At 44.5% G+C, this 13984-nt stretch overlaps 1 protein-coding gene across 3 annotated transcripts; it reads right to left on the bottom strand.

Annotated features, from left to right (window-relative positions):
• Positions 1-2912: 2912 nt before the first annotated feature.
• LOC135255651 (histone-lysine N-methyltransferase KMT5B-B-like) lies at positions 2913-11109 on the bottom strand. Of its 3 annotated transcripts, none has more exons than XM_064337113.1 (10): positions 10869-11109; positions 9059-9290; positions 8572-8722; positions 8300-8465; positions 8027-8136; positions 7190-7356; positions 6951-6970; positions 6697-6833; positions 6388-6581; positions 2913-6204 (listed from the first exon to the last, which is right to left on the bottom strand). In XM_064337113.1, the coding sequence occupies exons 2-10, from the start codon at positions 9207-9209 to the stop codon at positions 4901-4903; spliced, it is 2400 nt and encodes a 799-aa protein (XP_064193183.1). In that variant the 5' UTR covers positions 9210-9290; positions 10869-11109; the 3' UTR covers positions 2913-4900. The 3 variants fall into 3 exon arrangements, with proteins under 3 accessions (XP_064193183.1, XP_064193181.1, XP_064193182.1); XM_064337111.1 differs by having other exon boundaries at positions 9059-9314; positions 10869-11108; XM_064337112.1 differs by having other exon boundaries at positions 9059-9311; positions 10869-11108.
• Between the last annotated feature and the right edge of the window lie 2875 nt (positions 11110-13984).

Below are 13984 nucleotides of genomic sequence, written 5' to 3'. Positions count from 1 at the left end.
CACACGTGATGGTAAAGTATAGCCGTCGTTCAATCGTTAATGCTACAGAAAGTAAAAACCGTTCATAAACCATGTTTATAACTCACTGTAGTCACTGCAATTGCGAGTGATTTTATACGATTCTATCCAGAATCGTCTATTGCAAACAAAACCAAGCCTACCAGTAACTAGGCTGTGGGCACTTTCACCATATTAGAAGCATATTTAGGCTCACTGGAGGATTTGCAATGGAATGGGCTGGAAACTAAGATGACAAAAAAGCGCAAAAGGGTTTAAGTTTAGGACATTGTCATGAGGTATTCTTATCCTATATCTTCTTTGTGTTTGTGTGGGTTTGATATATAATTCCATGTTTTTAAGAACCCTGACCAGCAGGGTCATTGTAGTATGTACAGTAGGCCTAAGTCACAAGTCACAAGCTGGAGTACCTCCTGCACTACCCACCCACCATACTTTTCCAAAAGTATGTGGACACTCCTTCTAATTAGTGGTTTTGGCAACTTCAGCCACACCCATTGCTAACAGGTGCATAATATCAAGCATACCGCCATGCAATCTCCACTGACAAACATTTGTAGCAGAATGGTTTGTACTGAATGGATCCTGCTCAGTGACTTTCAACGTGGCACACTCATGGGATTCAACCTTTCCAGCAAGTCAATTTGTCACATTTCTGCCCTGCTAGAGCTGCCCCAGTCAACTGTAAGAGCTGTTATTGTGAAGTGGTAACGTATATGGTAAATGGTAAATGGACTGCATTTATATAGCGCTTTTATCCAAAGCGCTTTACAATTGATGCCTCTCATTCGCCAGAGCAGTTAGGGGTTAGGTGTCTTGCTCAAGGACACTTCGACACGCCCAGGGCGGGGTTTGAACCGGCAACCCTCCGACTGCCAGACAATCGGTCTTACCTCCTGAGCTATGTTGCCCCGTATAGGAGCAACAACAGCTCAGCCTCAAAGCGGTAGGCCACACACGCTCACAGATTGGGACCGCCGAGTGCTGAAGCATGTAGTGTGTAAAAATCATCTGTCCTTGGTTGCAGCGCTCACTAGAGTTCCAGACTACCTCCGAAACATCAGCACAAGAACTGTTCGTCAAGAGCTTCATGAAATGGGTTTTGACGGCCGAGCAGCAGTACACAAACCCAGGATTACCATGCGCAATGCCAAGTGTTGGGTGGAGTGGTGTAAAGCACACCACCATTGGACTCTGGGGCAGTGGAAACATTCTCTGGAGTGATAAATCACGCTTCACTATCTGGCAGTCTGATGAACAAATCTTGGTTTGGCGGAATGCACAGTGCCAACTGTAAAGTTTGGTGGAGGAGGAATAATGGTCTGGGGCGGTTTTTCTTGGTTTCGGCTAGGCCCCTTAGTTCCAGTGAAGGGAAATCTTAATGCCACAGCATACATTGACATTTTAGAGAATTATGTGCTTTGTGGCAACAGTTTAGGGAAGAGCCTTTCCTGTTTCAGCATGACAATACCCCTGTGCACAAAGCAAGGTCCATAAAGAAATGGTTTGCGGAGTTTGGTGGAGAATAAATTGACTGAACTTTACCCCTGCTAACACCTTTGGGATGAATTGGAATGTGGACTTGTGGCTGAATCCCCACAGCCATGTTCCAAAATCTAGTGGAAAGCCTTCTCAGAAGAGTGGAGGCTGTTACAGTAGCAAAGGGAGGTCAAACTCCATATTAATACCCATGGTTTCAGAATGAGATGTTCAACAAGTACATATGGATGTGATGGTCAGGTGTGCACATACTTTTGGAAATGTAGTGTACATATTTTGTTGATGACAGTTACAATATTATGAAATTTTAGTGAATTGACTGGCAACTATCAACCATTTACTTGTGGATATGAAGTGTACGATTTATAGACTTCATATCCACAAGTAAACGGTTAAGTTAGTTGCCAGTCAATTCACTGCAATTTCTTAATATTTTGGTGGCGAGTTAAAATACATGCAGTCAATTCACACAGATAATGCAGTTTTATACTTGTTTTAATTCTGCTGAATACTGTTTAAAATGTATTGCATTCTTTTAGAATATAACACCTTCCAATCAAAACTCTGCGGACGACCTCTCTAGTCCCTAGTCCTGGAGAATAAAATGGTGAGCAGGTTTTTGTTTTCACTTTGAAATCAGAAACCAATTTAGGGTTAAAAGGGTGAGAAAATTTAACTTTAATGATTTTTTTTCTTGTTCAACTAAGTGCTGAGTAACAGCAAGACCAACAGATCCTGTAGTTCTTGAGGGTTGATAACCTTGTTATCTTTGGCTAAAACGACCTAGAGAAGCAATGACAGCCAATTTGGTGGCTCCGCCTAGTGGCAAAACACTGCAGCACAAACAGTAGCATAAATTGTGGTAAAGGGACCGTTCACTTTTTTCGGCATTATTTCAGTTTTAATGTATGTTTTTCTAGATGAGCCCAGGGAATTTATTAGAAACTCGTTGGATTTGCAATGGCTAGTATAGGGGGCATTTGGAGGTTTATGGTCTAAAGCAAGAAAATACACTTAAAATAACTCCAAAGCAGCTTGTGGCAGTGACATTGTTTCACAAGGCTGTAAATGTGAGGACTCATTTTACAGCATTTATTCTATAAATTTTGTACTTTTTTCTTTGAGTGCAGCAGGTGCATGTTGCATGCACCATAGGAAACAGTTCCAAGCAAAACTGTGAGTAAACAATTTCTTCAAGAAAAATCTCTGGAGGCCATGTCACAGTACAAGCAGCTGTGGGGTTATTTTGACATTTATTTTCTTGCTGCATACTGCAAACCCACAAACACCCAAATATCAACTTCCTTTTTTGGAAGCAAATATGAAAACTGGAGAGTTTCCTGAGCACATAAGCTCGCGTTAAACAGCAGAAATGATGGCAATAAAACAGTTACTTGTTGCAAAGAAATTTTTATCTTATTTTCAAGTATTCAAATCTGTTAAATAAGTACAAGTGTTCTCATGATTTACACAGTGGACAACTTCAGCCTTGCATCTTCTTTAAATACTGTGTACTTAATCCAGCTACCCTTCTGCACACAAAGCTATATTGACAGAAGGCTAAGAAATATTCGTAATCAATCAATTGTAATTTCAACCAATGGATGGGGTACTCAAAAACACACATAGTACAAGTACACATGGGACTGCACATGGTGCACAATGAACATATCCAAGTGTAGCTGCTGGTGATATAAACAGTGCTCAGGAATAAATTGGCATTAATTATTCCCAATAATCCCTTCTCCAACAGTACAACTGTCAAGATCAATGGAATGATGAAGTGACTTTTTGGCTCAAGCTAATGCAGGTTCACATGTGGGGCATGTATTTTTACACTCATTTACAAACACCGTGCCAACCCCCCCCCCCTCCCAAAGAGCACAAATCGTTAAACTCCAGCTCAGATTTGATATATTCCAGTTTCTTTAGACTGAGTATAATCTGACATACAACACCGCACAGAGCCTGACTAAACGTGCATTTTTCTTGCACATGCCATGACCTGTTTGTCCTTTTTTCTGCATGGAAATTTATCTGGAAGTGCATGTGACAACTAGGGTCTCTCCTTCTTATCAACCAGTTTCCAGCATGTAATACAGCTGTGATATGGTGTTTGCCTTCAATAGCCACTCTAGCTGAACAAATTGTAAGTAATTTGCTGTGATTTAGCAGTTAGTGATCAGAGAGGGCAGAGAATTTATTTTTCAGCACTGCTTTTAGCTGACAATGCAAAAAGGTGAAAATCCCCAGTTGACAAATCACCTAGTAAATAAACATGTATTCTTAAATGACTTTGGATTCCGAGTTCTGCTGAATAAAATGGATGCGTTAATAACCAAAAGCACTGCACCCGTAACCAACATGCAATGTTAAAACTGAATGCGTAGTTAATAATGAAGTGACTGAGATGATTCTGGTACTGGAGTCTGATGATTGTTAATTATTGCAAAACGTGTGGCTTGGAAGCTGTACGTCCATCTTGTGGCCGGAGGACTGAATCACAGGTTTTAAAACCAGTCAGATCAGAGCCACAACAATGTCAGCTAATGACATTAATTAGCACCCCAATGACACAAACACCTGTTCTTCAGTCAAAGTGGAAGAGCTGAGCAGCACTAATTTAACCATCTGACATTGCAGCCAGTAGCAGCCTCTGTTGCCTATCTGTTTTCATTGAGTTTCTATAGTGTAAAAAGCAGAATTTTGTACTTGAGGTTACTGTACAATTCCAGCTCCCAGGGACAAACAACAAATATCTTCACCCTCAAAGCACCAATTACACAGCACCAACACCTGTCAGAGTTTCAGAAACACCTTTAAGATGACTCAAAGACTGCTGGTCTTTGAGGAAGTATTTTAAAATCAGGTCAACTTCTTCCATTTCTTGTGCTACTCCCTTCAGCATTTCAGGAGACAGAATTATATATGGATTGTATGTACACTATACATACACATATATACGTTGCTTATTGTGAACCCTTGGAGTTGACTGGTAAGAGATCTATGCTCCAAGTCTGAGAGGACGTAGGTAGCACAAGCACTAGGATTCCACATGATGACATCACTGAGTAAGTTACTGGCTCCTCCTTGATTTTTTTTTGACAGAAAAGACTGGGCTAGCGACACAATTCAAAACTGTGAGCTGAGGCTGGAAAAAGTCCAATAAAATTCCAACTTGGGAAGGGTTCATATACTGTACACTTTCTACAATTATATGCATTATGAATACAGAAGTGCTATTATTAAAATTTACAGTAAAGTTCAATTATTTTACAGCCCCATTTCTCATCAGACTGGCTCATTACATGTAATCCAGTTCTGAAGTGGTCCCACTGCTGATTGGAAGGACAGCTCTATGTACAATAAGGGGCAGAGGGACTCATGCATTCAGCCGCAGTGATTGGTCCTCGCGTCTCCGTGAGGAGATGTCTATGTCTATGGAGTCTTTACCCACGATAAGCCGCAGCCTTTTCGGTGGCGGAAGCGGAATGAAATCGTCCTCAAACTCTTCGTCAAAGTAGTCGTCCTCTTCCTCGGAGGGGGCGTCCCCATTCGCCTGTGCCGCGATCTTGCAGTTCCCGTTGGCCGCCTCTGGGGGGAGCCCCGAGGGGGCGGCCTCGCCTGAGCCACCCTCCTCCCGCTTCACCTGGATCTTCACTTTGGCGGAGCTGCAGTTGGGGGCGGGGCTGAAGGCGGGGCTAAAGCCGTTGTTCAGTTTGGACATGTAGGAGCTGGCCTTGTCCCTGTCGTGCTCCTTGCTGAACTTGATGCTGATCTTGGCGGGGTTGAGCAGCTCGCCATCGCCGGGCTCGTTGGCCCGGCCGCTGCTGCTGCTGCTGTCTCTACGGCGACGCAGCGTGAGCTTGGGGATTCCCGAGCTGTTCTCCAGGATCAGCTGCGCGTCGTAGCGCGTGATCTGCCTCTTCTTCTTGCCCTTTGACCTGTCCCGAGTGGGCGGGGCGTCGCCGTTGCGGCCCTTACGCCAGTCGGCCACGCCCCCCAGGGCGAGCACCTTGCCGTAGGAGCCGGGCTCCTCCAGCTTTATGGGGCGTGGCGGCGGGGGGCGGCGGCCACCCGGGCAGCTGGGATCCAGGCCACACCCATTCAGCTGGAGCCCCTGCATCATGTACTCCCCAAAGTCCTCAGGCTCCGCCTTAACGATCACGCCCCCAGGCACCGCGCCCCCCGGCACCACCCCGTGACCGTCCACAGCGTTGGGCTCCAGCTTAACGCAGGCGGCCTGCTGAGCGTTGAGCACGCTCTGGGCTGACCTGCGAGTTCTGTACGTGCACGTTAAGCCCTCGCTCAGAGGGTACTGATTGTGTTCCTTCGCCGCGTGCCGAGTCAGGCAGCCCCTCCCCTCCTCGCCCCGCCCGGCCCCCCTGGCCTCCCTCCCCCTCTTCGCCGGGACAGCCTTGCACAGCACCACTTTGGGTTCTCTCAGGCCCAGACGGGATGTGTCCGTTTTACAGCCTTTAAGCTCCGCCCACTGCCCCCGATTACGCAACTTCACTTTGGCGCGTGCCGGCTTGGCGGGTTTGGATCGGAGTCTCTTTGGTTCCCTGGAGCTACCCGAGTGACTCCGTTTAGGGGGTGAGGTAGATGTAGGAGTTCTGGACAGAGAGCGCCTCGTTGCGCCTCTGCTCATCTTCTTCACTCGGTCAGCCGTCCTCTTCCTCGTAGCTAAAAGAGTAAAAATGCACAGAGAAGAACATCAAGCAATTTACTCTGAAGTAACAACTGGATCAGACATGGAACAATAAAAAGCATGCAAATGATGCGCCTCATAATGGCGAAGTATCATGTATATTCACACGCACAGGGCCTCTCTGATCTACTTTAAGATGCGTGACGCACGGCGCTCACATGAACGAGGGGGCTCCTGGGAGTCCGTGTCTGTGTGAGAGGCCACAGACTGGCTGTCAGAGCCGCGGCTGCCCTCTCCCAGCTTCTTCAGCCTGTTGAGCCGCCGGTCCGTCTCCCTCAGCCCGTACGCGCTGTTAATGACCGGAGCCGCCACAGGAAGCCCGGCTTTGGATTTGAAAGCCCCGGTTCCCCGTCTGAAAGTGATGAGGGTTCCTCATTAGAAATGCGCACAAACCTCAGGTTCCTGCTCTCCAGTTCTCAATCAAATGGCTTTGCCACGGAACATGACAATGACAATGTAAAAAATACCTTTCACAGGTGTAGCATTCACAGTATTCGTTGTTTTCCCCGAAGAACCCATCGCCGTAGTAACAGGATATTTCCTCCCCTGGTTCTATGTCCCTCAGAACCTTCACACAGGCCGTGTCTCGACCCGTGGACACAAACTGGAAGACACAAGCAGACATATGCTTAATGCTTTTTCATGACTGCATGTGCAGTGCATTGGGTCACATAATTATGCACTGGGTCTCTCAACTGTGAAATTAAAACTTAAAACTCACCTTACAATTTGGTCGGCAATCTAAAAACAAAAGGAAAAAAAAAGGTTACTGCATCACTGAAATGAAGTTTTAATACTAAAAATTCTACACTGGCAAAAGACGGAAAACAGAACTGAGCAGAGAGTGTGAGGAGGTCGGTGCTGTAGCTGACTAAAAAAGCGGGCGTAGCGTGCTGGGCGTAGCGTGGTGGGCGTAGCGTGCTGGGTGTAGCGGTGTGTAGCAGGAGCATCGGTCAGTACCGTGATTGATGAAGGCGGCAGGCCCGAGCCACAGCTGGGCGCAGTTCTTGCGGGTGGAGTACATGACGCTGAAGTCGTTCTCTCCGTGCCGCAGGAGCATGGCCTCCTCGCTCTCCGACAGCTCGGCGATGCAGCCCACCAGGTACTCCATCTTGTCGTTCCTCTTCCTGCCGAACAGAAAGACAAGCGGCGCACTGTAACTCCACTGCAGGACATGACCCCTATGTTACTGGGCTGTGGCACGGATCGACAAGGCACTGTCCCATTCTAATCACGCTTCCAGGCCCAGAAAGGATTCTAGAGGGTGATTTTGGGCGTGATGCTACCCTATCGGCACAGAGCCTGGCACGACCATCAGCCATTCCTTTTTGAGTTCTATTCCAGTTAGATAGGTAGGTTTGGTGGTCACACCAAAAAAAATACAGTGTCACATGCTATCAAACCTGCAAACCAATAACTGTCTCTCATAATTCCCTATATCCAATACCTCTGGACAGGCTGAATTTTATAAATATACATAAGCTGGCTGACAGTAATTTTTCCTGACCTTGCACTTGAACAGTCCACATATATATAAAGTGCCATTTCTTCAAATACATGCAGGAATAGAGATGACTGCTTTTCGTCCCGACAGTAACTTTGCGTACCAACTCCTCTAATGTAGGTAGTTCACGGATACATGAATCTACGCTAAAACACACTGATATGGCTCAAACATTAATTGATATTGAATATGTTGAGCATTGACTGCCCACGGCCTGGGAAACCCAAACAGTGCCTGGAAGAGTACTCCTGTCAAGATCCTCATTCAGAGAAATGCGCACTTCTGGGTCTTACCATTCTTTTGTTGCAACAATCTTGGCTCCGTTTTGCTCAGAAGAATACCGGTTACAAGGAAGAATCTCAAAACCACTATCAGTGGCAAACATTCGTAGATACACGAATACCTGCAAAACGAATAAATAATTCGAAATTGTGTTTCTACGCCAACATTCACTCATCCTGACAACAGCCCAATCATGTACATGCTATAAAAGTGACCTAAGTATACCAGGGGTCACATAGTGACATTTAATGACATTTCACATTTTGTTTGAAGTTCAGGCTTACATGCTCTTTGAAGAGTTTCTCCTGGGCCTTATTTTTGGTAAGGCAGTAGTGCCTGGCCCAGTCCCCTGAGACCAGTGCATGGAATGCCTTCTCCAAGTCATCATGCTTCTTGAAGCATTCGATCACATCTTTCAGTTCTTCCTGTTTTCCCTTAATGGATCGAAATCTGTGGAGACAGGTTCACACACTACTGTTCAATACACACTCCACTCTTCACACAAAGCCACTCTTCAGGAAACCTGTGAGGATATAGAATGTGCATCAGCCCAAACCTGGTGTTCATCTTGTGAGTCTGAAAGCCTAAGTAGGGGTCAAGGATGAGGCTGGTGGTGAGGTCATCATTCTCACACAGTTCCTTAGCGGTCATTCCTGACGAGGGGACATAGCGTCTCTCTGCCTCTAGGGGCGCTGCTGCATTGAACCCTGAAAACAGAACACAGCCTCAATCAGCCTGGACCCACTGCAGCTGTACACATTCAACCCCCACTCCACCTGAACACTGAACTCTACTTCAACACTACTCCAGCTGCACACCACCAAAGCTCAACCTGAACACCACCCACAGAGTTACATCCATGGCAAAATGTTGCAGCATATCTATTTTTAATTTGGGAAAAACACAGCCCTCCATACCCTTTCCAGCCTCCCAAATTGCCAAAAAAAAACTCTACATTAAAACAACTTCAAGGGGTAAAAATAAACAAGGGGTAAGAATCCAGGGAAGTGCCATTGGTGCTAGCACTGCAGCAGGACACTCACGGCGGCTACTCCTGCGGCTGCTGGGGGAGGAGTTCTTGCTGTGGCGGAGGTTGGCCCGCTGAGAGTGCAGAGGCGGGTCCTGGGGTGGGGCCACACCCAGGGCCTGATCGCTGGAAAACCGGGTGCTGTGTCGCCTGCCATTTAACCCCATGTTCCTGGTCTCTCCCAGCCACTCCCCTGGTCCAGGTGCATCCAGGTGCTTTCGGGCCCTGTGCTGGAAGGGCCCTGCGGACTGAGGGGCGGGCAGGTGTGACTGCTGTGGAGAGAATCGGACTTCACATAAGTGCACCTGAAACCCCTCATACACACACCTGAACTCATATCCTCACCTCTACTTTCCTCAACCCTTACCTCCACATCTCTGTCTCCTACACACACATGCAGGTTTGTACACAGGGGCACTACAAAGACACCCTGAGGAATTAACAATAATTCATTGCTCCAAAAAAACTATGACCTCTTTCAACAGGTGAGGAAAATATAATAAATAATCAACTCCAAATTTGTTGAGACAAAGATCAAAATAAAACTGCTGATGAGCCCAAACAAGTTTAATACATGCTCGCAAACTATAGGACAGAAAAAATAACGCGTGTTTCACACTAGGGGGCGCGTGTCTTTGCATTGCTGGTAGGATATGGTTCGTATGGTGCAGGGTACCATGTCCACGGTGCCATTCCCGGTGTGACTACAGTTCAGTTGAGTGGAGTACAGTTTAGAACATTATCTAATGTTTAATCCATAGCCAAGACTACTTCCCAGCACTGTTTTCGCAAAAGAGAGGGGCATGATGATTTTTAAATACACTGCAAAACATACAAAATAATGTACATTTTTCATGCTAGTATACAATAACAACAGAATACAGTACACAATGCCACGCCAAATATTTTCACGTTTTAGTTTCTGAATTTGAAACCGTTCGTTTTACTGTTAAGCAACATATGTTTAGTACGAAATCTCGTTTAACTCTGTTTTGTTGTTGGTAAAGTGCTGCCACCTGCTGATGCGCCATCTCCAGCAGAGTAACAGTTATCGGAGCTACACTTCAATAACGTTATTGCTGTAGCAGCGAACAAAATAAGACGAATCAGCTACTCTGAATTGGTCAAACTGGTCAAGAAATGCAGCTTCCAAAATGTAATTTAGCAATCAAGGTAGAAGCCCTGCGTTACTGATCACATGTGCCGTTTATAATACTTAAGAGCAAACCCTGGCTAGGGTATGCCTTTATTGCAAGACTAGCGAACGTTAGCTAGCCAGTAAGTAAGCATTTGGGTCAGGATTGAGTAAATGCCAGCCAGAACATTAAGTATCTTGTAAGACAGATCGCTAACTGTTATGCCTGACACTTAGCTACAAGTGACAACGATGAACACAATAATATAATGCCAGCTATACATTAACATCATCAGCCCTCTAGTGTGATACTTGGCTAGGCAGTGTACCATACAACAAAAGCTAAGCCATAGCAACACAGCTATGCTATCTAGTTAGCTATGGCCATCGAGAGAATTGTATCTAGCTAGCTATAATACCCATCGATTTAGTTGAGGAAACAGAATTAGCTAGAGAGCTATTTTCCACTGCATTCAAGCAAAGGCAGGACGCTTAAGATATGTTTATGATATATGAATTACAAAGGCCAAAACCACAACTCGATTAGACTATCGCCGGCATCAGCTCATGCACTACAAACAGCAAAAGCTAACCAGCTAACAAGCTGGCCACCCTGCCAACAATTTTATCCGGAAAAAGTAGGAAACCAGGCTGTGATCTTCCCCACCTGGCGCAAAACCAAAATACTCACTGACAGCAACCTTTTCCCCAGGTTATGGATGATCCTTCCTAAGAACACGGGTAAACCAGCAAATCCATTCGGTAAAATATCGGTGGAAACAAAAATTCCCAGAAATTATCATTAAAATTCAATATGGCGGCCAATACGGGTGAGCAGAGAAGAGGCCGCAGCACTGCCAGTGACAAGAAATAGGCCCCGTCGATATTATTACTGTATGACGGCCACTGAGGTCCAAGCCCAGATTTAAAGGTGTTCAATCGCATACTGCTGTGATGCAGTGGACACTTTAGCGTTCGCGCCCTGATTGATGGCAAACAAGATATTATAATTGTTTTAAACCTGCTCGGAAGTATACCAAAGTAGTGCTGCATAAACAGACCATTGGCATTTTCCCTTTAAACCCTGTTCCTCTCAGCACCGAAAGATTCCGCGACTGAGTGGGAACTTTAGTTCAACTAGTCTAATCTGTTGGTATAGCATAAATTCGCTCCACACCCTGGGAAAGCTGGAATGCGTTTAACTATACAGGCTGGCGCATTACAAGTCTAGATAGCATTGATTAGGTTTGTCAAAATCAAAACGCACTGATATCCGAGGTCGCAGCCATAGTTGGATTAATTCACTAGTGCTGTTCTAATCAGTTTTCTGGTTGGTAACGAACAAAATTTGTTAACATTCATTTAATGATGTTCGTTATGTGTGCCAATTTACTTGAACAGTTCATGGATTTTACGCAGTTATTGAGAATTGTGGGCTATTATCATCCATACACTTGCCTCAGTAAAAACTCAAGTGCGTAGAAAATTACAAATACATACATGAACATCACTGGACAACGGAGTAGCAGATGTTTTGCAAACTGAACAAAACACAGTCTTGTTAACATTACATTTCATTTATTTGGCAGACGCTTTTATCCAAAGCGACGTACAAAAAGTGCATTTCATGGTCATAGACAACTACTAAACACAGGTTCAATAAGATACAATACTTATGTGTTTTTACACTTGTTAAAAACAAAAACACAATTACGCATCGTTTGACTTTATGATGCTGAGGGGATAGTGTTTCACTTATTTTTACTTAGCAGGTCAGGAGCTCGGTTTTTCTGCACTCATTGGTCTGCATGTAAATCCCTACATTGAGTGCAAACCATTATATTCTGATCATTAAAAAAAAACTTCACGTCTCAGCACAAATACCGCACTTTTTCGCCTGACTACAAAACGGTTTCAAGACAGTTTGTCATTACGATGCACTCTAGTAAACCAGTAGCGAATTACTTCTGTTTGTGCTCTGGTTTCTCATCTGTATTTGCAACTAGGCTGACATGAACTTGAGAAAAACCAAATGCAGATGTGGACCAGAAAGACCAGCTGTTTCTGCATGTCATGACAACTCCTGGTCTTTATATAATTAGCCCTAACATTCACACAATCTTACATTTTAGCCACACTTGTAGACAAGCGCACAAAAGACAGCTGAAGATGGTTCTTGTTTCCCTATATGAAACGTGTAGGCTACTGCGATAATCCAGTGGTGCAAACTCGGTCCTACGTAAGTCAATAGGCTTCTAATTGGTGAAAGTGTGGACACATAGCCACTGGAACTAACCATTTGGTAGATAAGGAAGAAATCAAAGACATGATAACGAGCCAAATGTAAATTGTGTTTAGCCTATAGGTTTATGGAGAAATTATCAAATAACAAACGTGTATTCAGCAATCTAATTGGCAGCCTATTGATTAACCTCACTCTAATTTGATCAGTTAACATTTTTGATACCTCTTTTTATATCATTGTAATATCAAAATAAGCACAATGTGAACGTGGAATTTTTATTCTTCTTGAAATGCATTGCAGTTTCTTCCATAATGTGGTTAAACAATGACATTATGTAAGAAAAGATGTAAAGAGGGTAAACAATCCTTGTAAACATGAAAAGCACCTAATTCAGAAAGAATTTACCACTTGCTAAAATTCTGGGATTGCAACTGTGGTTGAAACTAAAACTAGCATACACAGGTGATACCCAAGACTGAGATTGGGAACCACTGATCTAATCTACAAGTGAACCAGTGTTGGTGTATACAACCAATTAGCTCATTTAGCCAGGGTAAATGGTGGAGACAAAAACCTGCATACACTGTCCCTCCAGGCCCAGAAATGCCCAGCCCTGTTCTAATGAATGCAAATGCCCCAGGCTTTTTTCATGGCATGTAGATTCTTGCACAGTCTTGGAGTTTATTTCAAACCACAGTTATCTCAGCGTGTTGTGGGGGAAAAATAGATTCTGCTTCATGGTAATATCACAGCCTATAGTCTTAAGTGAGATGATTTTTTGTAGCTATCACCCATCTTTGCAGGACATTGCGCCTTGCTACCTTAGCCTCTTTTCCACTGTAGGGCCGAAAGGTTACCAGGGGCGCTCCGTGCCATACCGTGCTGCTCAGGACTCATGGGAACGGTTACCGTTTCTGTTTCCATCTGTCCGGCTGTTAAAACCAGGAGTAGGAAGTATCTAAGAAAAACTAGTGACAACAGCAAGTGACGCAGTGGATCAGCGCCCAGTCACAAAACTGACGTAAATGTGAAACCAATCAGTGAATACCTACGTCATTGAGCCCGCCCACCCGAACGGTTCTGCTGCGCTGAGCACGGTTGCTTAACCGTGCGGAGAAAATCGTGCTGGGCACGGTTTGTAAGTGTTCCACCATGCCAAACATGGAACCATTGGAACCGTTCCTCTCCGTGCTCAGGACCGTTCGGCCCTACAGTGGAAAAGAGGCTATTGTAAACACCATGAAACACACTGTATTCCATTTAAAACTATGCGAGACTCTTTCATTTATTTGTATTTCATGGTAAAGGAAAAATGACTATTTATGCCAATGTGTTCTTTTGAGCTAGAATGTATGTGTGTTTGCATGTGTGTATGTGTTTGCATGTCTGTCTCTAGATATAATTATCTTATGGTCCATGCATTTATATACATTACTATTATTGGTTACTCATAACAAACACAGTACAAAAATAAATGTTATGACAACAAAACATGTTTCCAGTGTGCAAAAATGCCAAGTTATGCATACAAAGTGCTGTCTATTAGTCTTTAATTAAAACTT

The sequence above is a fragment of the Anguilla rostrata genome, chromosome 5 (genome assembly GCF_018555375.3).
Source record: "Anguilla rostrata isolate EN2019 chromosome 5, ASM1855537v3, whole genome shotgun sequence".
Classification (NCBI taxonomy): domain Eukaryota; kingdom Metazoa; phylum Chordata; class Actinopteri; order Anguilliformes; family Anguillidae; genus Anguilla; species Anguilla rostrata.
The sequence above is the reverse complement of the archived record's forward strand: the minus strand, read 5'-3'. Positions and strand labels throughout refer to the sequence as shown.